This window comes from Phalangium opilio, unplaced genomic scaffold (genome assembly GCF_054372755.1).
Source record: "Phalangium opilio isolate 3A_F unplaced genomic scaffold, DU_Popi_V2 ptg000209l_1, whole genome shotgun sequence".
Lineage (NCBI taxonomy): Eukaryota > Metazoa > Arthropoda > Arachnida > Opiliones > Phalangiidae > Phalangium > Phalangium opilio.
This window is the reverse complement of record NW_028324217.1, coordinates 8543311-8570732: the sequence shown is the minus strand read 5'-3', so window position 1 is coordinate 8570732 and position 27422 is coordinate 8543311. Positions and strand designations below refer to the sequence as shown.

At 37.3% G+C, this 27422-nt stretch overlaps 3 protein-coding genes and 2 long non-coding RNA genes across 9 annotated transcripts; 3 read left to right on the top strand and 2 right to left on the bottom strand.

Annotated features, from left to right (window-relative positions):
- Window positions 1-6388: 6388 nt before the first annotated feature.
- LOC149618885 (uncharacterized) lies at window positions 6389-8524 on the top strand. The gene is made up of 2 exons (XM_089854407.1): window positions 6389-6492; window positions 6609-8524. The coding sequence occupies exon 2, from the start codon at window positions 6837-6839 to the stop codon at window positions 8418-8420; it is 1584 nt and encodes a 527-aa protein (XP_089710533.1). The 5' UTR covers window positions 6389-6492; window positions 6609-6836; the 3' UTR covers window positions 8421-8524.
- An 889-nt stretch (window positions 8525-9413) lies between these two features.
- LOC149618884 (multiple inositol polyphosphate phosphatase 1-like) lies at window positions 9414-12263 on the bottom strand. The gene is made up of 2 exons (XM_089854538.1): window positions 11629-12263; window positions 9414-11265 (listed from the first exon to the last, which is right to left on the bottom strand). The coding sequence occupies exons 1-2, from the start codon at window positions 11889-11891 to the stop codon at window positions 10902-10904; spliced, it is 627 nt and encodes a 208-aa protein (XP_089710664.1). The 5' UTR covers window positions 11892-12263; the 3' UTR covers window positions 9414-10901.
- Window positions 12264-12540: 277 nt separating this feature from the next.
- LOC149618883 (uncharacterized) lies at window positions 12541-13206 on the top strand. The gene is made up of 2 exons (XR_016375257.1): window positions 12541-12721; window positions 12838-13206. It is a non-coding gene; the product is annotated as an uncharacterized LOC149618883 (long non-coding RNA).
- A 3199-nt stretch (window positions 13207-16405) lies between these two features.
- On the top strand, window positions 16406-19109 carry LOC149618882 (uncharacterized). The gene is made up of 2 exons (XR_016375258.1): window positions 16406-18079; window positions 18432-19109. It is a non-coding gene; the product is annotated as an uncharacterized LOC149618882 (long non-coding RNA).
- Window positions 19110-24498: 5389 nt separating this feature from the next.
- LOC149618881 (uncharacterized) lies at window positions 24499-26999 on the bottom strand. 5 transcript variants are annotated; one of them, XM_089854401.1, is made up of 2 exons: window positions 26556-26999; window positions 24499-26472 (listed from the first exon to the last, which is right to left on the bottom strand). In XM_089854401.1, exon 2 carries the CDS (start codon window positions 26318-26320, stop codon window positions 24632-24634), a length of 1689 nt encoding a protein of 562 aa, XP_089710527.1. In that variant the 5' UTR covers window positions 26321-26472; window positions 26556-26999; the 3' UTR covers window positions 24499-24631. The 5 variants fall into 5 exon arrangements, with proteins under 5 accessions (XP_089710527.1, XP_089710531.1, XP_089710530.1 ...); XM_089854405.1 differs by having other exon boundaries at window positions 24499-26530; window positions 26623-26999; XM_089854404.1 differs by having other exon boundaries at window positions 24499-26526; window positions 26623-26999.
- Window positions 27000-27422: the final 423 nt, after the last annotated feature.

The following is a 27422-nucleotide window of genomic DNA, read 5'->3' as shown; positions in this document are numbered from 1 at the left end:
AACAGAAAGAGTGAAAAATAGAACAGAAAGAGTGAAACATAGAACAGAACGAGTGAAACATAGAACAGAACGAGTGAAACATACAACAGAAAGAGTGAAACATAGGACAGAAAGAGTGAAACATAGGACAGAAAGAGTGAAACCTAGAACAGAAAGAGTGAAACCTAGAACAGAAAGAGTGAAACCTAGAACAGAAAGAGTGAAACCTAGAACAGAAAGAGTGAAACCTAGAACAGAAAGAGTGAAACCTAGAACAAAAAGAGTGAAACATAGAACAGAAAGAGTGAAACATAGAACAGAAAGAGTGAAACATAGAACAGAAGGAGTGAAACATAGAACAGAAGGAGTGAAACATAGAACAGAAGGAGTGAAACATAGAACAGAAAGAGTGAAACATAGAACAGAAAGAGTGAAACATAGAACAGAAAGAGTGAAACATAGAACAGAAAGAGTGAAACATAGGACAGAAAGAGTGAAACCTAGAACAGAAAGAGTGAAACATAGAACCGAAAGAGTGAAACATAGAACAGAAAGAGTAAAACATAGAACAGAAAGAGTGAAACATATAACAGAAAGAGTGAAACCTAGAACAGAAAGAGTGAAACCTAGAACAAAAAGAGTGAAACCTAGAACAGAAAGAGTGAAACCTAGAACAGAAAGAGTGAAACTCTGAACAGAAATAGTGAAACTCTGAACAGAAATAGTGAAGCTCTGAACATAAATAGTGAAACACCGAACAGAAATAGTGAAACACCGAACAGAAATAGTGGAACACCGAACAGAAATAGTGAAACACTGAATAGAAATAGTGAAACTCTGAACAGAAATAGTGGAACTCTGAACAGAAATAGTGAAACTCTGAACAGAAATAGTGAAACACCGAACAGAAAGAGTGAAACTTTGAACATAAAGAGTGAAACTCTGAACAGAAATAGTGAAACTCTGAACAGAAATAGTGAAACTCTGAACAGAAATAGTGGAACTCTGAACAGAAATAGTGAAACACCGAACTGAAATAGTGAAACACCGAACAGAAATAGTGAAACACCGAACTGAAATAGTGAAACATGGAACAGAAATAGTGAAACATCGAACAGAAATAGTGGAATACCGAACAGAAATAGTGAAACACTGAACTGAAATAGTGAAACACCGACCAGAAATAGTGAAACACCGACCAGAAATAGTGAAACACCGAACAGAAATAGTGGAACACCGAACAGAAATAGTGAAACACCGAACAGAAATAGTGAAACACCGAACAGAAATAGTGAAACACCGAACTGAAATAGTGAAACACCGACCAGAAATAGTGAAACACCGAACAGAAATAGTGAAACACCGAACAGAAATAGTGAAACACCGAACAGAAATAGTGAAACACCGAACAGAAATAGTGAAACACCGAACAGAAATAGTGAAACACCGAACAGAAATAGTGAAACACCGAACAGAAATAGTGAAACACCGAACAGAAATAGTGAAACACCGAACAGAAATAGTGAAACACCGAACAGAAATAGTGAAACACCGAACAGAAATAGTGAAACACCGAACAGAAATAGTGAAACACCGAACAGAAATAGTGAAACACCGAACAGAAATAGTGGAACACCGAACAGAAATAGTGGAACACCGAACAGAAATAGTGTAACACCGAACAGAAATAGTGTAACACCGAACAGAAATAGTGAAACACCGAACAGAAATAGTGCAACACCGAACAAAAATAGTGAAACACCGAACAGAAATAGTGAAACACCGAACAGAAATAGTGAAACACCGAACAGAAATAGTGAAACACCGAACAGAAATAGTGAAACACCGAACAGAAATAGTGAAACACCGAACAAAAATAGTGGAACACCGAACAGAAATAGTGAAACACCGAACAGAAATAGTGAAACACCGAACAGAAATAGTGAAATACCGAACAGAAATAGTGAAATACCGAACAGAAATAGTGAAATACCGAACAGAAATAGTGAAATACCGAACAGAAATAGTGAAATACCGAACAGAAATAGTGAAATACCGAACAGAAATAGTGAAATACCGAACAGAAATAGTGAAACACCGAACAGAAATAGTGAAACTTTGAACAGAAAGAGTGAAACACCGAACAGAAATAGTGAAACTTTGAACAGAAAGAGTGAAACTTTGAACAGAAAGAGTGAAACTTTGAACAGAAAGAGTGAAACTTTGAACAGAAAGAGTGAAACTTTGAACAGAAAGAGTGAAACTTTGAACAGAAAGAGTGAAACTTTGAACAGAAAGGTTTGAACACTAATAGGAAAGTTTGCTCTAATCATGTTGACTTTAGAAGTGGATTAAACGCATGGACTAAAGCGTGGGTAGTTCGAAAGTCTACCCGCCATATTTCTTAAATTAGTTCACTTCTGCACTTATCAATTTAACCTTTGTTTGCTCACGCTCGGAGGAAATTTACCGATGATTTTGAAAGGAGTTTTACCCTTTCATCATTGTTTAGTATGGTTTGAATTTGATTTTGTTTGTGTTTAGGAGATACAATTGCCATCTTTTCTATTTACTGTTAATCCGTACTTTTAGGAAGATTAAATATTTGTTCATTTCCTCGGCAGGTATGTGAAAGAATGGATAAATCGAGGCATATGTTTTTATCATTTCATAATCATTATTGGTTCTCTTATCAGATCGAAAGTTCACATTACTGTTGGCAATGTGAGACAGAGTTTTGGACATAGAGTATATTTCCCTTATCAGTTCAAATAAAAAATACATTATGATAAGAGAAATTTTATGTTTTTAATAATAAAAATTAATACCGCGCCATGTTTCGGAATTCGCGCCAAGTTTCAATCTAGTTTGTTTATTTACACGTTTCGTAGCAAACATTGTAACCCCCAACTATGATCCCATGTCGACACTAACCGCTTTCTACAAGCGCTTATCATGATTTCTAATTATTGACATAGGCCGTTTATTTACCGTCCGAGTTTCTCTATTCACGTTCATCGACCTTGTTATTTACATTTCTTATCCTTGAAATAAGCCTATCAATAAAGAGAAATTGGTTTAAGTTGAAATAATTTCTAAAGTTTATATTTAGAAGTATTAAATTCGAATATTAAGTTGAAATAACTCCTAAAATTAGGAATATGCTTATATATTTAGTTAAATAGTATTAAATTTGAATATGGCGGTCCTTTTAGACCAATCACGTTCTTATAGCGAACATGACGCGTGTGACAAAGGTTATTTACCACTGTTGGCGCTTAAGTCTAACATTGACGCCATGATTGATTCACTGACGCCAACACATCATGAACGTTTCACTGACGTCACAACAATATTGGGGGAAAAATGTTTGATTCACTGGCGCCATAGGAGGAAAAATTCTGTGGGCGCCCATTGACGCCATATTTATTGGTGCCATCTGGCACGATGCTGGCACTGACTGACGCCAGTGGGCCAAAACCGGTATTTACTATCTACTAGAATGTAAGATGCCATAAAGAGCGTTACAGCACCTATATCTAATCAAATGCTAAAGGGTTCACACAGAAGACACACATTCAGATTTACATGGAAATTGACCAATAATTAAAAAAACAACAAGAAAAAAAGAGACTTAAAAGTGATTGAAAAGTTACCAAATCAAACAATTTAAAAGGGTCAGGTAAGAAAAGATGTTTTTCAGAGAAAACCCTATTTCCATAATTCCTTTTCATAATTAAAGGTCTGTGCTATAAATGAGCTTAATCTGTGAGCTAAGACATTTCAGATGTCCTGACTGAATGAGATCTTGCTAATTCTAAGTTTAAAACGTCACACAGCTGGAATTATAAATTATTACACCAAAATACCAAAAATAGGACTTTATAGAAATAGGATACTTTCTAAACTTTAGGATTTTATGGGAATTATAAGACTTCTGGGGCCTTGCTGTTAGTACGTTTTTAAAAGCTTCAATATAGAGAAACTTCTTTCTGCTGAAGTGTAATGGCAGCCTTTTGGCAGGCACAACAAAAAGGAGACGAATGAAGTTGCAAACAGAAAAAGACGGTTTCGTCGTCCAACTTTCCTGCTGCCGTTGCGTTGGGGACCGTCCATAAACTACGTCACACTCTTATGGGGGGGAGGGGATTTCTAAATTTGTGACGGTCCATGACAAGGGGGAGGGAGGGGTTCTTCGATGCGTGACGTCACATTTAGCATTGATTTTGTTACGAAGTCAGTAAGTTATAGAAGAAGAAAGACAACATTCCATAGTCCACCGTTACAATAATTTACCAAAATTGTTATTCCATCATCGCTTAAATAGTAGAAAATTTAAGCAATTATCTACTATTTACACATTTATATAGCCAATTTAAATAGCGCATTTAAAATAAACAGGCTAAAACAGCGTAAACTATCTTATGTATCTGTTTATTCGCCCATATTATTTGTGAGGATGAATCAAATCCCCCTGCCGATAGAAATGGTTTCGATTCTTTGGCAAATTTTCTAAATCTCAAGCTCGATTAGTCTGTTTTCGGTGACAGTGTCGAAACCTAAAAATTGTGCCCCTTTAACTAAGCTTTATGGAACTATTTTGAAACTTTTAAAAAGCACATCCAGACATTAAAATTCTAAAGGTCAATCAGAGGGAAAAAGCTTAAAACGGAAGAGAACTTTTTCAGCCGAGCAAAATATTTCTGAGAGGGCGGCATATCACTCAAGAAATTAATCAAATTAAATTTGTAAATTAAGACAAATCATAGTGCGGAGGGGGGGGGGGGTTAAAGAAATGTGACGTGGTTTTTAGTGGAGGGGTCTGAAAAAAGCGTGACGAAGCGTGATCTGGGGGGACAGGGGGCTAGAAAATGCTTTTTTTCGCGTGACGTAGTTTATGGACGGTCCCTTGCCTTTCAAAACAAGTTTTCTCCGAGTCCGCTTGATTTTCACAGTAGACCATTTCGGTATTCATCTCTGCGAAGGCGCGAACGGTCTTCAGCGCCCCAAATTTGTGAAGCTGAATAAGCCTTTTATGCCTTACAGAACACGGGCTCTTAGCTCCGCCACTAGAACGGGAAACAGCACCGCGCGTAATACCGAAATGGTCTATTTACCTCTTTTTTTACTTAAGTGTAATTTTGGCGCCCTGTGATTATAAATTTGGCGCCCTTTCTGACCTATTTAGGCGCCCTAGTAAAATTTTAGGGGGATAAAATGTACCCTTGTACCCCCCCCGTTCCTACGCCACTATACTTCGCTAGGATAAAGTTTAATCAGAAGTAGATCGTATTACAGCTCCCTAGAAGTACTGGACGATATAACATCGCTGTGCATCAGCATTGTCTCCCAGCGCTGAAGGGAAGAGGGTATATGCGAAACGCAGCGGCGAATTTGTGAACTAAACCAGAGGAATGATTTTGGCGCGAAAGAAATTTTTAAAAAGCGGGCCAAGAAAACGGAAGTACGTAGTAGCCAACGAGAAAAGGTTTGAGAGAGAAGAGCGCGGAAGGAAACAAGTTGTTCCATACATAGTGTTGTGTTGTAAATATAATACTAGAAGTCCACTTTGTTTTTACGATTTTAAAAAAAAATTGGCGGTCAATTTTTAAACGCTTGTGTTGAAAAGGAAATTAATATGAATTCAAATGTTCAAAATAAAATTCATAATGCTAGAACATTTTTAGTGCACCCCTAATACAGCAATGAGTTTCCACCGATTTATAGGTTTTTAGCGGGGATAGTTGGACCGATTTATTACGAATTATAGGTTATGTGCGTCGACATAGAAATTTGTTTCCTTTTTTAACGTTTTCCGTTCGCGAAAGATGCTGGTCAATATTTTTCAGTTTTACAAAACGTTTTAGTCGCTTAGGGTTATGTGATTTTAATATCACATATAAATTGTGTTCAGATGTGTCTTTCATTTGGGCATGCGACGATTGTAATTAGTTACATTGGTCCTAGACGTTTTTCTTAATTAGCAAAGAAACATAAGCCATTCTAAATCAAAATTATAGCGCGATAACAAGCTTCACTCTAATCACAACACTGACGGCGGTCTGACAGCCATTAGGCTATCATCAACCGGAACTTCCGTAGTCTAAAGAAACTCCAGATCCGGGTTAATGGGCAAACTATACTTGTAAAACTGAGCTATAGATGGCGGGCTTGGATGTCTTGGAAGAAAACGCTGTTTACAAAAGCATAACCTACGTCCAGTACTTATAGGGAGCTGTAATATGATCCACTTATGGTTTAATGAAGTTGGGATAGCAAGAGTACGTAAACAATGTGGTGTAATTATGGCCTAGACCATCTTGTTCTTTAAAAGCACGAAAGACCAGCCCTTTTGAGAAGAAGAGGTCGATGACACTGCTCATGCTGCGTGAACCCAGTGTTCAAGATAACCACCTCCTGGCTATGTACCAGCCAGTCTTATATACGGTGGCCTTGGAGAATGGAGTGTCTTTAGCATTGCTCTTAGCTTGGAAATCAAATTTCTCTGAATTAGTACGTAAATACCTTTGTAAAAACCTTTTAGATCATTGAATGACCGTGAATGAAATCATAAATAGTGCGATTTAACAAGTTCAGTAAGTAAAACCTCTTTCATTAATAATGCGAAGCGGTATACAGACCTTGAGGCGAAAGGTCCTATGGTGTTTAAAAAAGCAAGCTACTTCTTATGTGGATGAATTCAGTCTCAAGACCAACGATGAAATATATCAGTATGGCCGTTCTTCAAGCCTATTGAAACCTTTAAGTTGTATGCTGTAACTTCGTAGAGACTAATTTCTTGGATGCCAGTTTCATAAAAATATAAGAACATAAAGTAGTTACGATCATTTATTGCAATGTTTCGTCCAATTAAATTCATAAAAACTGAGAAGCCGGACTCGGATGAGGTGGAAAATTTGGAAACACCTACAAACTCTTTACTAAAATGGCCAATCATCATTAAGAACGATGATGACGAGACTAGCACTTCTAAAGAAGCGGAGTCGGTTCATCCCCCAGTGGTAGAAATTACGGAGAATCAGGAACAAAGGAAGTTATCCCCATTAATGAATGAAAGACAATCACACAATGCTAAGAAGCATTTTAAATGTGACATCTGTGACTTGGCGTTTCATCATAATTCATATTTAACAAGGCATAAGGTGAGACACTCATCTGATCGTCCGTTTCAATGTGAACTGTGTCAGAAGACCTTCAAAGGGAAAAGTGACTTGGCACGGCATAAACTCAGACACTCGTCTGAACGTCCATTTAAATGTGAAGTGTGTCAGAAGACCTTCAAAGAGAAAAAGATCTTGGCACAACATAAACTCATACACTTGCCCGAACGTCCATTTAAATGTGAAGTCTGTCACATGGCATTCAAACGCAATTCTGAATTGGCATCGCATAAAGTCAATCACTCGTCCGAACGTCCATTTAAATGTCAATTGTGTCATATGGCCTTCAAATGGAAATCTGCTTTGACAGGACATCAACTTACTCACATGTCCAAATATGATTTGTGTAACTCTAGTTACATATCACAATATGGCCTTCAGTTGAAACTCCACAAATGTTCTGAATGCGATAAAACCTTTAAAAGATTGCGGGAACTAAAAAATCATAAGGTTCTTCATTCTTCGGAGCGACCATTTAAATGCGAAATGTGTGATAAATCTTTCAAATTGAGATCGCGACTAAATTTGCACAAGACTACGCACTTGGAGGATAAACCATTCAATTGCCAACAGTGTGAGCGTTCTTACCAAACTAAATTTTTGTTAAACAAACACAAGAGAGCAGTTCATATGGCTAAATCATTTCAATGCGACTCATGTGACGCTAAATTTAAAAACAAAACAAGTTTAAATCTTCACAAGATTTATATTCACCAGAACGAAAGGCCCTTTCCTTGTGAACAGTGTGGCAAAACCTTCAAAGAACCTTACACGTTAGAGAAACACTCCAAAATTGTGCATACTGATGAAAGATCGTTCAAATGTACGGAATGCGGTTCGGCTTTCAAATGTGGCTCATATTTGAAAAAACATAAATTGTTACACTGCCGTGCTAAGTCTTTCAAGTGTTCTAAATGTCATCTGTGTTTCCCTTCCGAAACATCCCGTCGTGTACACCAGGCATCTAATCATTTGTATGACAAATATTTCGAAACTTCGCGAAGATATGAAAACTGTTCAAGCACTGATGTGAAACCTGTCATTTACGAGTGCTATATTTGCAAAAAGGCGTTTGCAAATGAACACGATTTGTTTCAACATAAAGCTGTGCGATGTTCCCTCCAAAACTTCAAATTGCGAGCTTCCCATGTTGCATTGGAAAGGTTATCTCCGAAGCAACTCGCCGAATATGGTGTTTTTTCATATCCACGATTGAGAATCCAGATCGAGGACTTCGTCATTAAAAAGGAACCATTATAAACTCAAGCTATGTTATTACAAAATCTCAAAACTTATGAGTAATGTGTTTGTATACTAGGCCTATGCATTTTATCAAATAAAAATACTTCTCATGTCATGAAAAATTGTAGTCTTGGATGATGCCAAATTGTTTCTGTTACCTAAACAGATCAACGTTTATAGAGCCGCATTGAACAGGTTAGTTGACGAAATTAAAGTCTTATATCCAGGTAACAAGTTTTTGAAAATATGTAATTTTCAATGTCATCCACGTTTCATGTGATCTTGAACTTATTCGAGACTTAATGACAGGGTTAGCTAACATAACGTTATCCCTTAAATGAACGTCCTTTTTCTAAATATAAAAGGAAAAATATTAAGCAAAAGTATACACGATGTCTTATTACGAAATAATTAGAATTTAATTAGTCTTAAAAACGACTATTGCGCCAGCATTGGTTAACCTCTCTCCGCCTGTGAGAATTCAACCAATCTTGTAAGGGTAAGTGGTTCGGTTTAACAGACGCCTCTAAACCAATGGCGGATGGCGCAGTAGTCCCTTGTTTTTAAGACTAAGTAAATGCTATTTATTCTGTAATAATAGATCATTTATTTTTTTAGTATCTTTCCTTTTATATTTAGGAAAAGGCCGTTCTTCTAAGCCATGACGTTATGTTAAAACAAATACCTCAGCCACAAGCCCACAAATACTGTTGTATATGCCCACAATTACTAACAAATAAAGATCTACTGACCTGTATAAAAATTAAACAAATCAAAGTTAAAATATATTTATAGTACACCAAACGTTCATAAATTACCTAACATAATTTGCAGCTAATTAACCTTTTTTTCCAAAATGGATCAAGTTCCGAAACAATTTCGATGACAATCTAATGTAAAACAACTGTCAACTGAACAATTGTACTGTTTCGCAGTGGTGCGCGGCACAGTTATCTTAATACAAGTCCGTAAAATCACCGTAATTAGAACAAAATATATAGAACAAAAATATATAGAACAAAAAAGTAATGTGCAACAAAAATAAACTTAACAGAATTAATTTTAGCAACAAATTTTAAAGTTACAATATGGGTGTTTTCAAAACCACCGTATCAAAACACCTTTGGACCCCGTTATGAAAAATAGTTCAATACCATTTTGATTTTCTTCTTCTTTGTTTCACGTAAACTAGTAAGTCTGCATTTGGACTAAAATTTTGCACTTGCGTTAGAATAATAAATACAATAATTGCTATTGTACTTATGCTAAAACGAAGCCAGATCATGTCCAGTTATATTTTTGCTCTAACAAATCGATACCAATATTCAATGCCGTCGTCTACTTCGTTTGATAATGCATTACAAGTGTTATGACGTCACCAATGCATTGTAATGTCTCGAATTTTCACGCTTGGGAGAGGGAAGTCTGATTCTGGAATACCATAGTTGCATAGGTTTATAAGATATGTTCCATAAGTTTGACGCTTCGTAATGCTTGAGACTTACTGAGAGCTAGTTCGAGAACGATGCGAGAATTGACTACACTCAGTTCTGCAGTCCATCTTCCTATTTAGTGTGTACAAAGCCTTTGACAGCGTCTCACCGGGCGTCGCTTTACGAGAATCCAAGACGTTTCACTGCTTTCAGTAACCAGTGACAAACTTATGGAACATATCTTTTGAACTTATGTAGTTGGGGTCCATCAGTAGCTGTTTGAAAATGTCAGAAAACTTTTCATTGTTGTGCATCATTGAGTGCAGTCACCTCCCGGGCCTAATTATATTGTAGTAGCGAAGGAACGTGTAAATAGAAGTTACTAATTGTTGCACCTAAAGCTTATGCCCAACCTAAAACCGAGGGTACTATGGCTAAATTTTCGATCCATACACGGGAATGACCTCTCGTACGTGTTATCATTACTGAGTTTGGTACTCAAGAATCAAACTTTCCCCACACAAGGTACAGGTAACGCTTTGATTGTTTCCCCTTGATATAGCTAAAAATATGCGTGTTTTCTACAAACACGAAACTAAATGTCAACAACTCTGTAATGTAATCATTGCGTTGCTGTTATTACATCACCAATGCACTCACTGGTGGGCAACGAAAAAGTCGTCATTAAACGTGGTACCTCTTTAATTAAATTCAGAGAAAATACTCGTGAACTCTAGTATGAAAAATTGCTAAACCACGCATACCGTAGAATGAGGCCCTAATCTCACAAAAAATTTTAGTTCATGAAAATATGAAAGCATGAGCGTATCACAATTTTAAAACTGCTTAAAAAATAACAAAGTATTATAGTACCCTAAGGCATTTTGGTAATAATAATACCAAATTTATAATAACTACAAGTAACTGTGGGCGTTTCACCATTGCACTAAAATTCATCGGCAAGATAGCGGTTTGGTTATAAAATTAAAACTACCTTTTCAATCTTTAACGAGTCATATATATAAAAACTAATCTTTTATTACGTGTAAATCTCAACTATTTTAAGTTAATGCTCCAATACGCAAACTTTGTTCAAATCGCAAGTGTCCGCGTCTTGGTAAGCTTCCTCAAATTCTTTGAAAGAACATAGCTCGTTAGAGCATCCCTTAATTTTCACTGGTTTTTCGTTGACGAGGGTTTCAATTTTGAAATTCTGATCACCGTCGCATTTGTACAAGGTAAAGGCGATGTTTGTCATGAAGGGGCAAATGAGACTAGATTTCCATTTGCGATCGCTGGATGCGCTATAATTGTTGGCCATGAGTGGTTTGTCGTCTTTGAAAAGTCCAAAAGCGCTCAAAATCTTTTTCATGGCTCCCGCGTGTGAAAACATCATGTAGGCATTCGGATGTTCACCTTGTTTCGCAAGTCTATGGACAAAATCGAAACAATATGTTAAAATCTATATCTATATAAATCAAAGTCCTGACTGACTGATAATCAACGCCCAGCCCAAACCGCTTGCCCTAGAAGGCTGAAAATTTGCAGTAACGTTACTCATAAGTAGTAGTAGGCGCGTACTAAGAAAGAATTTTCCAATCCGCCGCCATCTTAATAAATGGCGCCCAGAAATGTAAAAAATCTTCTCTATGCAACAAAGTCCGCGCGTTTCAACCGATTTCACAAATATTTAGTTCACTGGTTTCCTTTAACCTATAGACGGGCTGAGAATGGTCTTTTGGGTTCGATTTGATTGGAAATAGCTGAATTTTACAACGCAAAAATATTTAGACCTGAATTGGTTCAGTAGATCCTTGACAAGAGGACACGCTTGTCGGTAATTTCGCTCTGGGCCGCCATAGCCATCACTGTAATAATCATTTAGGTCCTCCAAATATTCAAATACTTTAACGTCGCTTTCGAAAAAGATGTGGCACCATACAGAATTTCCATCGATGGCGTACTCAAACTGACAAGTTCGGAGCATCATCTTGACTTGATCAGCAGTAACGTTGAAGCCAAGCCTTTCCGTAATTTGATCTAACGTTGTGTTCATGGCATTTGATGTCAAAAACGTAAGTTCTTCCTCTGGCTTTGTTTTCTTGTAATTTTTATCCTGAATTATATAGTTTGCAAGTAAAGAAACGAGTATGTATGTGTCATATGTGATATTGTTAATTTAACTATACATCTATTTAAAATTCCCGCGTTCTCCTAGTTCTTTATTACTCTTTTATTGTGGCCATTACTTTAATCTACTAAAAGCTATCCAATTTTCGTCGTCAGTGTCCCCGCGAGATCTCTTCCAGCCATCCCGTACATTTCAGAAAAGTAGGAAATATAGATCGAGTACGGAAACCAAGGATGATTGGGGGAGGGAAGGATGCGTAATCTGAGGAAATTCCGCACGGTAACTGTGGAACGACTCAGGTCCAGCGGGACGCTAGAAAGGAATACTCGGAAAAATGGCGGGTGGTCTACGTCAGATAAATCACGATGACCGCCCGCCATTATTCCGTGTATTTTTCCGCCATTTTCTAGCGTCCCTCTGGACCTGAGCCGTTCCACAGTTAGCGGGGCAATTTCTCTCAGATTACTCATTCTCCCCTCACCATCCTTGCGGAAACAACTGTCAGTTTTAAAATACAACCAAACGCACCCTAGAAGACACGTCACCGAAATTAACTAAATTATAAATTACCCCGTTGAGTATTTTAGGATAATTAATCAGGAGTTTTTATAAACATATTTACATACATATGTCGACGGGAGCTAATTTCCTCTTTTATTTGTGACCACTGAATTAAATTGCAGATTCTTTGCAAAATTAACTAATCATTTTGGCAGTTTCCGCTCTCGCTGGGTTCATCTACTAATAATAGTTACGTAAGTGATAATTATAAAAATAAAATCAACAACTCAAAGATATAAAATGAAATTTATGATCAAATTGAAACTAATTTCAATCAACGACAAACGGAATCAACTAATCATTTTGGCAGTTTCCACTCTCGCTGGGTTCATCTACTAATAACAGTTACGTAAGTGATAATTATAAAAATAAAATCAACAATCTCATAAAATCAACAACTCAAAATATAAAATGATATTTATGATCAAAATGAATCTAATTTCAATCAACGACAAACGGAATCAACGTGTTCATCTCTCCATCCACGGAAATATGAAATTTCTACATGAAACATGAAAGTGCTATCAACCTAACAATTTTTAGAAATGTAATTTTAATCAATGAAACATACTCATTTAAAGTTAACTAATTATAAGTCGCTAATTTGATTATTATATTTAAAAAATTATATTATTTAAGTAATAAATTTAACGATGGTGTTGATAGTACCAATAGAGTATTCAAGGATTGATTACGTTAATATCAACGTATCAAACAAAAAGTATTTAATTATAATTTGGAATTTCAATTTAAATTTATACAGTTTTTTAAATGCCCATTGAGATTCAGAGTCTGTCACTGAATGTTGCAGATCTCCAGTCTCTGCCAAGTGATTTAAATTTTCAGACCCTCTCTTTGGGAAAGGGGGAATTAAATTAACGAGACTTACAAACTGACATCATCCTTAAATTAAATAAGGATTATAAATGATAAGTTAATCAAGGTATTGAAGGTTTAATTAACGTTACTTTGAAAGTATCAAATTAAAAATTTACAATTTAAGCTCATCAATAAAAAGAACATTAAGATAATTATTAATTATACAAAAACGAGTTTTGCTTCGCAGTCCTTAAAAAACTGCATTTATACACAATCCGCGGTACTTTTTCAAACCCACAAAGGGCCAGAAATTAGAAATTATTTTATGTATTGCAATTTGAAATTAAGTTTAATCGATATGAGAAATTTGGTTTTAATTGCGTAGTTCAAACATTTGTTATGATTAGAAATTTTACAACAAAAACGGGTATAAATACGGCGTTTCGAGATAAAGGGAGCTTAGATTTTCACGTATGAAATTATATAGAATCTGTTCCCCTAAAAACTTATCCCTCTCAAATTATTAAAGCGAAAAAATAGACAATGAGCTTTTAACATTTTAGTTTTTCAGGGTGGAAGAGATAAGAACACTTATTTCGAGTAAAATGTCGCTTTACTACTCCTAAAATGAGGTCCCTCATTCTGATTTGTGGTTTTAAAAGCAGTGTCGTATTTCAGACATTTATCATACATTCAGATAAGGTGTTCATATGTGTGTTGTTACATCTTGTATAAGTTTTAAACTTCAATTCGAACTCGAGTCCTTGATTTAGCTCTTTGTTCCGAAACGCCGCATTTATACCCGTTTTTGTTGTAAAATTTCTAATCATAACAAATGTCTAAACTACGCAATTAAAACCAAATTTCTCATATCGATTAAACTTAATTTCAAATTGCAATACATAAAATAATTTCTAATTTCTGGCCCTTTGTGGGTTTGAAAAAGTACCGCGGATTGTGTATAAATGCAGTTTTTTAAGGACTGCGAAGCAAAACTCGTTTTTGTATAATATCTGTCCCTTTTTGGGGAGAAACGTTATTTGGGAATAAATTAGTTCTGGAATAGTGAAACTCATTCGTCCAATTTTTTAAGACTAATTATATAGTATTTCACTAAATCGTAACTTGCATTCGGAAATTGTATAAAAACACACTATGCTAAATATTCGTTGAAACCATGTGAAAATTATAAAAATTCTCCTACTATTTCTTTGTGATCATTTAACGTTAGGCTTACAAAGACAAAAATTAGGCCCAAAAAGTTTTAAAAAAATCACGTGAACTTAATTAGAGAATCAAAATGGTGAAATTAAGCGCGAGATTTGAATTGAAACTTTAATTGAAATGCAGCGCGTGCTGGCGCGTGAGCTAGCGCGTGGTTTAAAATATTTATTTTTAAAACCTATACAAAAAGGCCAAGTTAACCTTACACTACGAGAAATGAGATACTATACCTTTTCAGCCTTTGCTAGTGCTGTAAAGTTAGGCTGTGAAAAAAGTGTACCCCCTTGGTCGCGAAAATGTTTCCACCTCATAATGTTAAGCTCCATAGAGTTTAACATTACGATTTCGGATTGAGTATAAATAGAAAATCCCTGACGGGATTTTCTTAATAGGCCTTTCCTATTATGGGGGTAGTAAAACTGTACCAGTCCAGAAAGAACATATAACTTTGTTTAAGAATGGACTAGCAATAATTTCCTATTTTGTCTTCCTTAAACTTTGTATTTTGGCAGCTCTGTTGCCAAGAGTTTTTTGTTAGTTTGGCAACCTAGGCCATCGTCACCAAAGCAATGTTTTTTCCTAACCTCAGGCTCATACTCCGAAGTGTGTACCTTATTCTAATGTTAGGAAAGGATTTTAAAATATCCATGCGGTGGCATAACTAGATAAATATCAGCAACAGTTGAAAAACCTTGGCCTAACTTTTAGGGTGGTCTGCTACAGTACAAGGTACAATTCGTTCAGTAATATAAATCGGTTACATAATAATACAAGTCGGGAAAACCAAAATATTACCTCTCCGTGTCGAGAAGATTATATAACCTTAAGTATCCAATGAAAACGTCGACCTTTTGCCCTCATCCTTTCCCGCGCTTTGCGCTTCCGCATTTCATCCTTACTCTCAACATTATCTTCCTCCATTTTACATATAAAAATCAAATACTCACAAAAAGAAGTGGCAAAAACCTGCTGGCTCTTTACAACCACTTAATTTGACTTAATATCCAATTTCCAACAACAATAATATACCGGTAGTTTAATTGACAACCTACTAGCATCGAAATTCTCATAAGGAATGGCTCCCGCGGATAAAAAACGGCAATTTTCAACTAGGTGGGCGTTATCTCATAAGATTTGAAAAATATCATTTGTCTTTTTTACCAATGCCTAACCGTTTGGATTTTTTAAAGCAGTCTTAGCACCAAAAAATATTTTTGAATGAGGATAAAAAAGGTCTGTCCTCTCGTAATTTTTTAAGCTTTTATCATGATTACTCTATACAACAGTAACAAGGAGTATAAACGCATTAGTGGAAGCAGTATTTTTTTCCGAAAACAATCTCGCTTATGTTTATGCAATGAATGAAATATATCACAATGCACGGGCCTTGATAGATATAGGAGGCAATGAAGGAAATATATCGCATGCACGGGCCTTGGTAGATATAGGAGGCAATGATAATCTCTCTCTTTGCACGAGAGGTTTATCTTTAATATTTAAATAAATTTAATTATTTTTAATTATTTTAATCTTCAATAATTAACATTAATAATAGTTAAATCGTTTAAAATAAAGTTATACTTATTATCTTCTCAAACTTTGCTAATATTGACGTTTAAAGTGAAGGGTACCCCTCTTCCCGCTTTCTTCAAATTTTGGGGTATATATACGATTCGTTTCCATTATAATAGTAAGGAAAAACCGCAAATGCGAAAACCTTTGGTAGCGATCCTACCTTAGGGAGGCTAGACATTTCTCGTAACCCTAGCTGATCGCCGCGTATATCCTAAAACCAAACGATGATAATGGAGTAGAAGCCAATGATACAGATTGGTGTCTATGTGGAATAGACGGAAGACCAGGGGATGGTGGTGTTAGAAGGCAGTGTAAGTGCAGACGGGTGTCAATGTGGGATTGACAAAGAACAGAAGATGGTGGTGATTAGAAGCCAGTATGTACAGACTGGTGTCCACGTGGAATGGACGAAGACCAGAAGATGGTGGTGATTAGCAGCCAGTAAGAACAGACTAGTGTCCGTGTGGTATGGACAAAGACCAGAAGATTGGTGGTGTGAGAACTCAAGTAGAGGAGCCATTTCCGTGACTGTGAAAGCAGTTCGGAAATGGCGAACACGTTTGCTCCGATACGCAAACTGCGAACGCGGTCACGTGGGTGTAACAACGGACAGACAGACACACACACAGACAGACAGACACACAGACAGACACGGCCGTTACAGAACCTCTCCTGGACTACGTCACACGGAGAGGTAAAAAATATAAATTTAAATAAGATTTGCAAACGCTTCAGAAACTCCCGTTTCTCGGACCCCGAGTCCCCGTCTCCCCGATACACTAAAGACCGAGGCTTAAACCTCGTAGCTCGCGGCCATCTTTATTGTTTACATCATGGGCTCGTCACTACAGGGTAGGAAATAAGACAGGTTTACAAGTCCCAGACCAGTTTATTAATTGCTCGGACCAGTTTATTTATTCCAAAAGTTGGGGTCAGTGGTATCAGGGAGCACTTTATTAATTATGGTTTTTGGAAAAAATAGACGTTGGGACCAGTTTATAAATTCGGGGTTCCTTATTAGAATTTTTCTAGCTCAACACATTTTCTACCAATTCTACTCATAGGTAGTTAGTACTCCTTGGCTACAACTTCCCTACAAAAGTTTTGTATTCTATTGACTATTGATCTTGTCTAGCGTCTATACTCTAGAATGAGTCTCTTGTAGTCGACAGTCTAGACCATAGCCAGTACTAGTTGTCAGTAGTCGTATTTCTCAGTAGTGTATGGTCACATTACTAGATTTTGATTTGGCTTACTGATAGCGAGAGAAGATATTGCCACCGAATTTATGTAAAATGCAATAAGGAATAAGGAGAGTTCAGAAAAGGATTAAGAACTTCAAATATCATTAGACATGTTGATTGATATTTAGTGGCAACTAGTTGAAAAATTGTGATAAGAAATAAAAGTTAACTGTTATGGATTGTTATATGCTACTTTTTCCTACAGTAAAAATTCAAATTCAATTAGAATTTTCAGCTTCTTTACTTTTGTGTCTTTTCGTGCTTTTTATTCTCACCATTTTAGAAATTTAATTTATAGTGGGACCGGTAAAATAATAATTAATGCGAGGGTCACTGGTCCCAAGGACCACCACCACATCCGCGACACCAATTCGCCGCCGCCATGGATTAAATATACCTTACAGGGATAGTTATGTCCCCCAACATTTTAGTATATCACGAGTTGAACACGTTTGTTTCAAACAAGGCAGCCAGATATTTCCGCCGTTCCCCAAATTTACTGATTCATCCGGAAGTAGATTCTTGATATGTCGCCATCTCGCGTCGACCGCGTGAGATGATAAAACCGTTAAATCGCGTGTTTTCGAAAAAATCGGGCGTTTTCAAACATGTTGCAAAGAATTTGTCAATTAGATGATTTAATTCATGTTAATTTTAGGGATTGTAGCATTACTACTTGAACTAAATACAGTAAGTAACCTTTTCACATATTTGTATTATCATAAGTTTATAAGATATGTTCCATAAGTATGTCACTACCCATACTTCGTAATGTTAGAGGCTTAATGAGAGCTAGTTCAAGAACGACGTGAGAATTGACTACACTCGGTTTTGCAGTCCATCCTCCTCTTTAGTCTGTACTAAGCCTTTGACAGCGCCTCACTAGGCGTCGCTTTACGAGAATCTATGACGTTTCACCTACGTCACTTCATGACAAGCTCTCATTAACGACTGACACACTTATGGAACATATCTTATAAACTTATGGTATTATATAACCCCGTGCATCAGTATTTTTGAAACTTCCGGTCTTTGACAATAGTGACCGACAGGGGCGCCTGGAACAAATATTTTACCCCTGTAAGGTATATTTAATCCATGCCGCCGCCCACTCCGAAACAGACGAGCGCCTGAAAGGCTCAACCTATGAGACAGCAGCTAAACCAAGTTTTCACCATAATAACAATAACCTCATGAAGGACAGTATAAATAATAAGTTTAAACAAACTTTTCACCATAATAACAATAACCTCATAAAGGACAGTGTAAATAATGACTTTAAACAATCTTTTCACCACTATAACAATAACCTCATAAAGGACAGTATAAAATAGTGAGTTAAACGAAGTTAAATCTGAATTACAATCTACCTCATTAAGCTCAACCAAACTGTTACAAATGCATAGCGCAATATTACAAGTTGCCAATGATCTTCGAATTTTATTGTTAAACCCTCACATTATCTTAAGACTCATACAGTCACTGGGTTTTAATCTCACGGGAGAGTATTGCTATATTCGTAATTCCCGCCTATTCCAAACACAACCTAGATGGCGCCCCATCCTCAGATATCGATTGATTGTAACCCCCATTTTCTAAGCATGAGATATAGGAGAGAACATTCCTCACTTCTTTATCCGCACTCAAGCGGCATCCTTGCCACCCAATGTAACGAATGACCATAATCATATGGTAGAATAAATCTTGGATACTGATTAGTATATCTCGCCTAATTAATCCGCCAAGACTTGAACACTACAGTTTATTACTTATTTAATTAAACTGTAAACCAAATTCTTACTAGATTGGTTTTATTCATAATCGGAATGCTATTTTATAAACAATGGAAAAAAACCTGAAAATTTTAAATTTGTCGGGGTCAATGAATTTAGTAATACTAATTCTTGTCACTAGAGGGCGCGAAAAGTGTAATCTGGCCGGGGCCATCTTGTTGACTTTATAGATGATGTTATAGGCGCGAATTTTTAAAATATAAATTTTATTTATATAACACGAATTACATAACGTAAACGGAATATTCCAGGAACAGTCAACTATTATCATGAAACCACTGCCTTCTCTAATACGATGGCAGTGGCTAAGGTATAACGACCCAGATGGTTTAGGTTTTATATGAGTTCTTGCATAAGTTCATAAGCTATGTTCCATAACTTTGTCAATTGTTACTGAGAGCTTGAAATGAAGTGACGTAAGTGAAACGTCATAGATTCTCGAAAAAAGCAACGCCTGGTGAGACGCTGTCAAAGGCTTATTATAGACTAAATAGGATGATGGACTGCAAATACGAGTGTACTCAATTCTCGCGTCGTTCTTGAACTATAGCTCTCAAATCTCAATAAGTCTCTAGCATTACGAAGTATAGGAATGTCATATTTATGAAACATATCTTATAAACTTATGATTGTTCCAATCACAATCGCTGCTTTTACTGTTCATAATTTTTGCACAAATATGTACTGAGGAATATACAGGATATACTCGAGAAATCAGATCAGTCATTCATATTTCTAGCTTTGTTATACTAGTTCTGGCAGCCATATTGAAGGATTTCTGTCTTCCCCCGTATTCAACCCACCAGTATGGCCGTGTAAACTATCTCAGGAACTTAAACACCTCCCCAACCCAAAGCTCTCTGTAGGTCTGACATTTACCATACAAATTATTTTACCGTCAGTGATACAGCGGCAACATTTTGCTCAACACAACTATTAATTTCATCTGTTGTACATTGTATAGCATCAAGCGTTCAAGAATAAAAGTATTGTAATTAACTCTAATAGGACAAAAATAACCTTACCGGAGAATCCTAAAGCAGCCCTGATGTTTAGTCACGGTCGTTCGTTCAAGAAAGTCTGTTCCATTTTCAACTTAATAAAGGATTCTGTAGCACCATTGGCGTCAAATTATTGCTCCAGTCAACGTGAGACGTACAAATCCAGCAGCAGCCGGGAGTGTGGCGCACTCCTGTAAGCCAAGCTTCTGGGCGGCAAAGTTTGAGGGAATACGACACATGTCGGCGTTCCTACCCTATAGGTGCCGACTGTCCCGTGTCCGCCGGAGGTGACTTACCCCAATGCCACCTTCCGTCGCCTCCCAAGTAAACCTCATTTCCTTCCCTGCTTACACACATACGACCTAGCGGCCCCCGTCAGTGCTGGGCCGCGTAGGGTCTCCCGCTCAATTCTTCCTGGTGCTCAAGGCCTAACGGCTAAGCTAGTAGGTGGAAAAAAAAAAAAAAAAAAAAAAATCCAGCAGCATTAGTCCATTTAACGCCAATTTAGTCCTGCACTTTACAAGTGTCGCGTAAACCATTCAGCTTCTTATAAAGTGGAAACCAAGTTGAATGGGCAACCTATTAGGGTTAAAGGCTGCCACTCCTCCATTTGTGACTTCAATACTTTTCAAGAATCGTTTCGCGATGACGAAGTTAATTGTGATATGGATGTTATTTGTAAACGAACCGCGGGCGAAGATTAAATGGCTATTTGATTAAAATTAATTTGTGTATACTTATATAAATTGTCTCAACTTTAATCGTCACTCGCCCATGTGCGGCTCACCCTAAATTACCGCCAGAAAGTAGCAGACTGTTACCTCGTACCAGACAGCTTCGTTAGAATCGTTAGTAACAGCCATGGAAATAAGACAAGTTTTTTTTTTTTTTTGGCTCCGTTTATTGTCGAGCTAGGGCTGGGGTCAGCCATACAGCTCCAAAAGGGAAGGTACAAAAATAGTGGTAGAAATTCAAAAATACAAATAATAACATTAATCAAGGTACAATAAGTAGTGGTGGAATAACAAATATACATTAATAATAATTTTTTTTTTTTTATATAATCAATAGGCACTTTCAATAGGAACTTTAGTACTAGGATTAATAGTTTCACTGAGATATCACTGGGTAACATATTAGTAGGATTATAACGTTTTACAATTATAACAATTTAGTGGAAACATAAAGGTCTAAATTAAATGTTAAGAAAGGCTCGAAGTTTCAACTTAAAATGATTTATCGAGCCAGTTGACACCAAGTCCTCAGGAAGGGCATTCCAGAGCGGAACTGTTCGACGGAAGAAGGAGTCATGCATGAGATTAGTACGCGAGTGATTTATAAATAACCTGCGACTATGTCCCCGGGTACCCATAGTGTTGGCACGGACAGTGAAAAAAGTCTGGGAAGGCTGACTGAGAACCTTGAAAAGGCTAATAAGGTCGAGGTATTTGCGGCGAGTTTCAAGGGGTTTCAACCCAAGGGCATTTAAACGGGTAGGGCGAGGTTTATCTCGCAGGGAGAGCGGAATACGGCTAGCCCGTCCAAGCACGTCCTCGAGTAATTGAATATCCCGATTAGAGCTAGGGTTCCAGACCTGACTTCCGAACTCAAGAACTGGGCGTACATAACATTGAAACAACCTGGTTAAGAGAGTCTCAGAGATTTTAGGGAAGTTAGCTTTGATCACTGACAGCAGCCCATTGGCTCTTTCACAGGAACGCAAAATGTGATTGTGGAACGAAAGGTTGTGATTAACTGTCAGGCCTAGGTCGCGACATTCATTAACCCGCTTTATATTATTGCCATTAAGGTAATAGGGGGAGGGAGCACTAAGATCAGATGGACAACGCTGCAAGGTGAGGACCAGAGACTTATCACAATTGTAGGTTAGGCCATTAGAACGAGACCAGGACTCAAGACTCTTGAGATCCCCCTGCAAGGTAGAAACATCCTCGTAGGAGTTGATAACTCTCCAAATTTTAAGGTCATCAGCATATAATACAAGGGGGGAGGATAGCGAATTCGGCAAGTCATTAATGTAGAGAACAAATAACAGGGGACCAAGTACACTCCCCTGCGGGACACCACTCGTAACCGGAAGGAAATTACTTAAGGAGCTACCCACCCGCACCGCTTGAGAGCGACCTGTCAGATTACTAGCCAACCAGCCTAGTAAGTTAGGGGAGAGCCCATAGGCTGTAAGTTTAGAAAGTAAACGGGCATGAGGAACTGAATCAAAAGCTTTGGCAATATCTAGGTAGATGACATCGACCCTTTTGCCAGAGTCAAGGGCGGTAGACCACTCATGGAATGCCGACAAGAGGTTGGTTTCAACTGACCGATTAATTGTGGAGAAATCCGTGCTGGAGGGGAGATAAATAAGGGGTGACATGTTGTAGCACAGCCCAACGAATACATTTTTCAAATACTTTACAAACCGATGAGGTTAAGCTGATTGGTCTATAATTTTCAGGAGCAGATTTGGCACATTTGCCCTTATAAATTGGAGTCACAATTGCAGTACGCCACTCCTCGGGCACAGATTTCTCCGTTAGAGAGGTGGTAAATAGCTTAAGTAGGGGGAGGGCTAGAGAGGGACTGCAGTTTTTTAATAACCGGTTAGTAAGTCCTTCAGGGCTAGAAGCACTTTCGACATCAAGTGACCGGAGAGTTTTCTTAATCTCCGAAAAGGTGGGGAAGTATTCTTCCATTGTAGGAAATTGAGGAAAATTAAAATTATCAGGTGAGTGAGAAAAGTTTGTATTAAAGTTTTTGACTAAGGAGTTGTTTAAACACTGAGCCATATCAAAGTCAGAATCAGTTTTAACACCATTTGGGAGACGGATTCCCAGTCGACTCGGGAAGGCACGTATTCGTTTACACTTTACAGGTCCAAAACCATTTTATTAATTACTCAGACTAGTTTTTTTGTTCAAAAACAGAGGGTCACAAGTCCTGGGAGACTTGTTTATTAATTGTAAACTTTCAGAAATATTGAAAGAGGACCAGTTTATAAATTCATGACTTCCTCAAATTTCGACTCCTTTCTCATTGCAAGGAGTCTTAATCTTATTTCCTAAATATCTCTACTCCCAGTCGTAGTGTCAGGTAGTACTAATAAGTACAGCGTTGCCAGACGTACGATAATTATAGTACAATGCGATAATTTTAAGAGTTTCTTCGAAGCGTACGATAATTATAACACTGCACTATATAGTACGCTAAATAAAATAATTCGGCTTCGGCGTGCGATATTTTAGCGAGAAATCTAACTAATCTGGGCACAAAAAGCTGACTAGCGGAAGAAAAAGGTGAAATAGGATGAAATTATTCATGTTTTAAGTCCAAAGGCAGGATGTGAGAAGCGTTTCGAGACGTTATTTGTCTATCTCCTTTAGAACGCTTGTAAGTTGTACCGATTTTAGTATAAATACAAGGTGAATTAGAACACTTGCATATGTTTGACCGCTATTTTGGAGGCGCTCGGAGCGTACGATAATTTTGATTGAAAATCGAAAATATTTTGGCTTTTATACGATAGTGTAGTCAAAGATGGCTAAATAAAATTGTTAAAAATGATTTGGGACCATGTAATTTTATATTTATAAATAGTTTTGAAGTGGGACCAGTAGTAAAATAAATATGCACAGGGGTAACTGGTCTTGGGGACCAGTTTGAATATTGTTGATGTCGGGGTCACTGGTCCCGAGGACTAGTTGAAAAAAAAAACCTTATTTCCATGGCTGGTTACTAAGGAGTCACTGTCAGCCTTCCTTCAGCCTCCTCACCCTTGAATCTACTCACGTACAGGACTAGAAATAAGACATCTCATCCATGAAAAATTTCTCTACAATTCAATTTCGCGCTAAATTTGAAAATTCAAGAGTGTCGCCTCTTTTTAAGGTAGAAAAAAATAAATAAAATATGAAAATCATGGAAATTTTACATTTTTAACTTTTTCTGAAACGGGGCTCTTGAGGTTAATCACTTTAGAATGGAAACTGTTCGATCTGGGTGGCTGTTTTAAGAAAATATATCACCTCTTTTAAGAGTGCAAATTATTATAAAATTAACATCTTCCTTGGTCTGGGCATAGCCATAGGATCACGCTGCTCGCGCTATAGAAGCCCGTCCAAAGAATTATTTTCTTACGTTAAAAGCGCGTATCCGATCGTGGATTTTCACTAGAAAAATCAAAGCCGTCAGCTTTTAACATGGCGCTTGATAACTTAGAAAAAAACCCTAATAAAACCAGTTTTAAGTTAATAATTTTGCTATATTCCGAGTCGCTTAAAGAATATATTGTCTTTCATAACGTGAAAAGTATTTTTATTTTGTTGAAATGAAAGGTTTACAAAAACATTACCCTTAAATTCTTAAAGCAATATCATATTATATGAGCTCATAAATTGTATTGTTTTCAAGTTTTATAATAACACAGCTTGTGTTTATTCAGGTTCCTTTTTAATGACGAAGTCCTCGATCTGGATTCTTAATCGTGGATATGAAAAAACACCATATTCTGCGAGTTGCTTCGGAGATAACCTTTCCAATGCAACATGTGAAGCTCGCAATTTGAAGTTTTGGAGGGAACATCTCGTACCTTTATGTTGAAACAAATCGTATTCATTTGCAAACGCGGTTTTGCAAATGAAGCACTCGTAAATGATAGGTTTCACATCAGTGCTTGAACAGTTTTCATATCTTCGAGAAGTTTCGAAGTATTTGTCATACAAATGATTAGATGTCTCGTGTGCACGACGGGATGTTTCGGAATTGAAATACAGACTACATTTAGAACACTTGAAAGATTTAGCACGTAAGTGTAACAATTTATGTTTTTTCAGATGTGAGCCACATTTGAAGGCCGAACCGCATTCCGTACATTTGAACGGTCTTTCATCAGTATGCACAATTTTGGAGTGTTTCTTTAACGTGTAAGGTTCTTTGAAGGTTTTGCCACACTGTTCACAAGAAAAGGGCCTTTCGTTCTGGTGAACATAAATCTTGTGAACATTTAAACTGCTTTTGATTTTAAATTTAGCGTCACATAAGTCGCATTGAAATGATTTAGTTGTCATATGAACTGCTCTCTTGTGTTTGTTTAACAAGCATTTAGTTTGATAAGAACGCTCGCACTGCTGGCAATTGAATGGTTTATCCTCCAAGTGTGTAGCCTCGTGCATATTTAGACTCGATCTCAATTTGAAAGATTTATCACACTTTTCGCAATTAAATGGTCGCTCGGAAGAATGAAGAACCTTATGAGCATTTAGTGTCCGCAATCTTTTAAAGGTTTTATCGCATTCAGAACATTTGTGGAGTTTCAACGGAAGGCCATATTGTGATTTATAACTAGAGTTACACAAATCATATTTGGATATGTGAGTTAGTTGATGTCTTGTCAAAGCAGATTTCCATTTGAAGGTCATATGACACACTTGACATTTAAATGGGCGTTCGAACGAGTGCGTGAGTTGATGAACTGTCAAAATTTTTTTCATTTTGAAGGTCATCTGACACACTTCACATTTAAATGGGCGTTCGAACGAGTGCGTGAGTTGATGAACTGTCAATTTTTTTTTCCTTTTGAAGGTCATCCGACACACTTCACATTTAAATGGGCGTTCGAACGAGTGCGTGAGTTGATGAACTGTCAAATTTTTTTTCCTTTTGAAGGTCATCCGACACACTTGACATTTAAATGGACGTTCGGTAGAGTGTATGATTTTATGTCGTGCCAAGTCCCTTTTCATTTTGAAGGCCTTCTGACACACTTGACATTTAAATGGAAGATCAGATGAGTGTTTAACCTTATGCGTTGTTAAAAGTGAATTTCTAATAAACGACAAGCCACAGACATCACATTTAAAAGGCTGCTTAGCATTGTGTGTCTGTTTGTCATTCATAAATGGGGATAACTTCCCTTGTTCCTGATTCTCCGTAATTTCTTCCGTATTTTCAGTGTTTTCCGCTGGGAGATGAACCGAATCCGCTTCTTTAGAAGTGCTAGTCTCGTCATCATCGTTCTTAATGATGACTGGCCATTTCACTAAAACGTTTGAAGGTGTTTCCAAATTTTCCACCTCATCCGAGTCCGGCTTCTCAGTTTTTATGAATTTAATTGGACGAAACATTGCAATAAATGATCGTAACTACTTTATGTTCGTATATTTTATGAAGCTGGCATCGAAGAAATTACTCTGTCCTCGGTTACAGCTTACAACGCCAAGGTTTCAATAGGCTTGAAGAACGGCCATACTGATATATTTCATCTTTGGTCTTGAGACTGAATTCATCCACATAAGTAGCTTGCTTTTTTAAACACCATATGACTTTCTGTCTGTCTTAATGAAAAAAGATTTTACTTACTTAACTTGTGAAATCGCACTAACTTTGATTTCATTCACGTTCATTCAATGATCTAAAATGTTTTTACAATATATTTCCGTACTAATTCAGAGAAATTTGATTTCCAAGCTAAGAGCAACGCTAAGACACTCCTTTCTCCAGGGCCACCGTATGTATGACTGGCTGGTAAATAACCAGGAGATTGTTATCTTGAACGCTGGGCTTCACGCAGCCCGAGCAGTGCCATCGACCTCTCTTTCTCAAGAGCACTGGTCTTTCGGGATTTTAAAGAACAAGATGGCCTAGCCCATAATTACACCACATCGTTTACGTACTCTCGCTATCCCAACTTCAATAAACTTTATACTATCGAATTATTTTCTAATATATGGCTACGTGGCAACGTGAATCACATGTTGCCAACTCCCTACTTACTTTCTCTCTTCAGTCATAAATACCTCTACTACTATTACAATTCGGGTAAAACTATTAATCTCATAGATACCAGGTAGCTAAGAAGAAACCAATAGACCTAAGGGCAAAATCGCCAAAGCTCGCGTCTGTAGACTCATCGTTGCCCGCACTTCTATTCGGGTAAAACTATTTGTGCCATCGATAACAGTAGCTAAGAAGAAACCAATAGACCTAAGGGCAAAATCGCCAAAAGCGCGCGTCTATATAAAGAAATCACCGTCGCCCGCACCGACTGCTTCTATCTCCTTTTCCTCTCTCCTTAGAATAGCCAGTGTGTGGCGCCATTGCTCCATGGTAGCGCGAATCCTCCCCGTTTTCACGGTGGCGTCGCTAGGCTTTTTTGTGGGGGATAACCCCTAAATTTCTAACAACCCCTTCAAAATAATCCGTAAACCCTACCAAAATATTGCTCGT

Bases quoted from the DNA above. Each gene is read 5' to 3' on its own strand.
- LOC149618881 (XM_089854401.1), bottom strand. From the start codon at position 26,320: ATGTTTCGTCCAATTAAATTCATAAAAACTGAGAAGCCGGACTCGGAT.
- LOC149618885 (XM_089854407.1), top strand. From the start codon at position 6,837: ATGTTTCGTCCAATTAAATTCATAAAAACTGAGAAGCCGGACTCGGAT.
- LOC149618884 (XM_089854538.1), bottom strand. From the start codon at position 11,891: ATGAACACAACGTTAGATCAAATTACGGAAAGGCTTGGCTTCAACGTT. The intron at 11,266-11,628 runs GTCTAAATATTT...TTTTGTCCATAG, and splicing joins GATCTACTGAACCAATTCAG to ACTTGCGAAACAAGGTGAAC.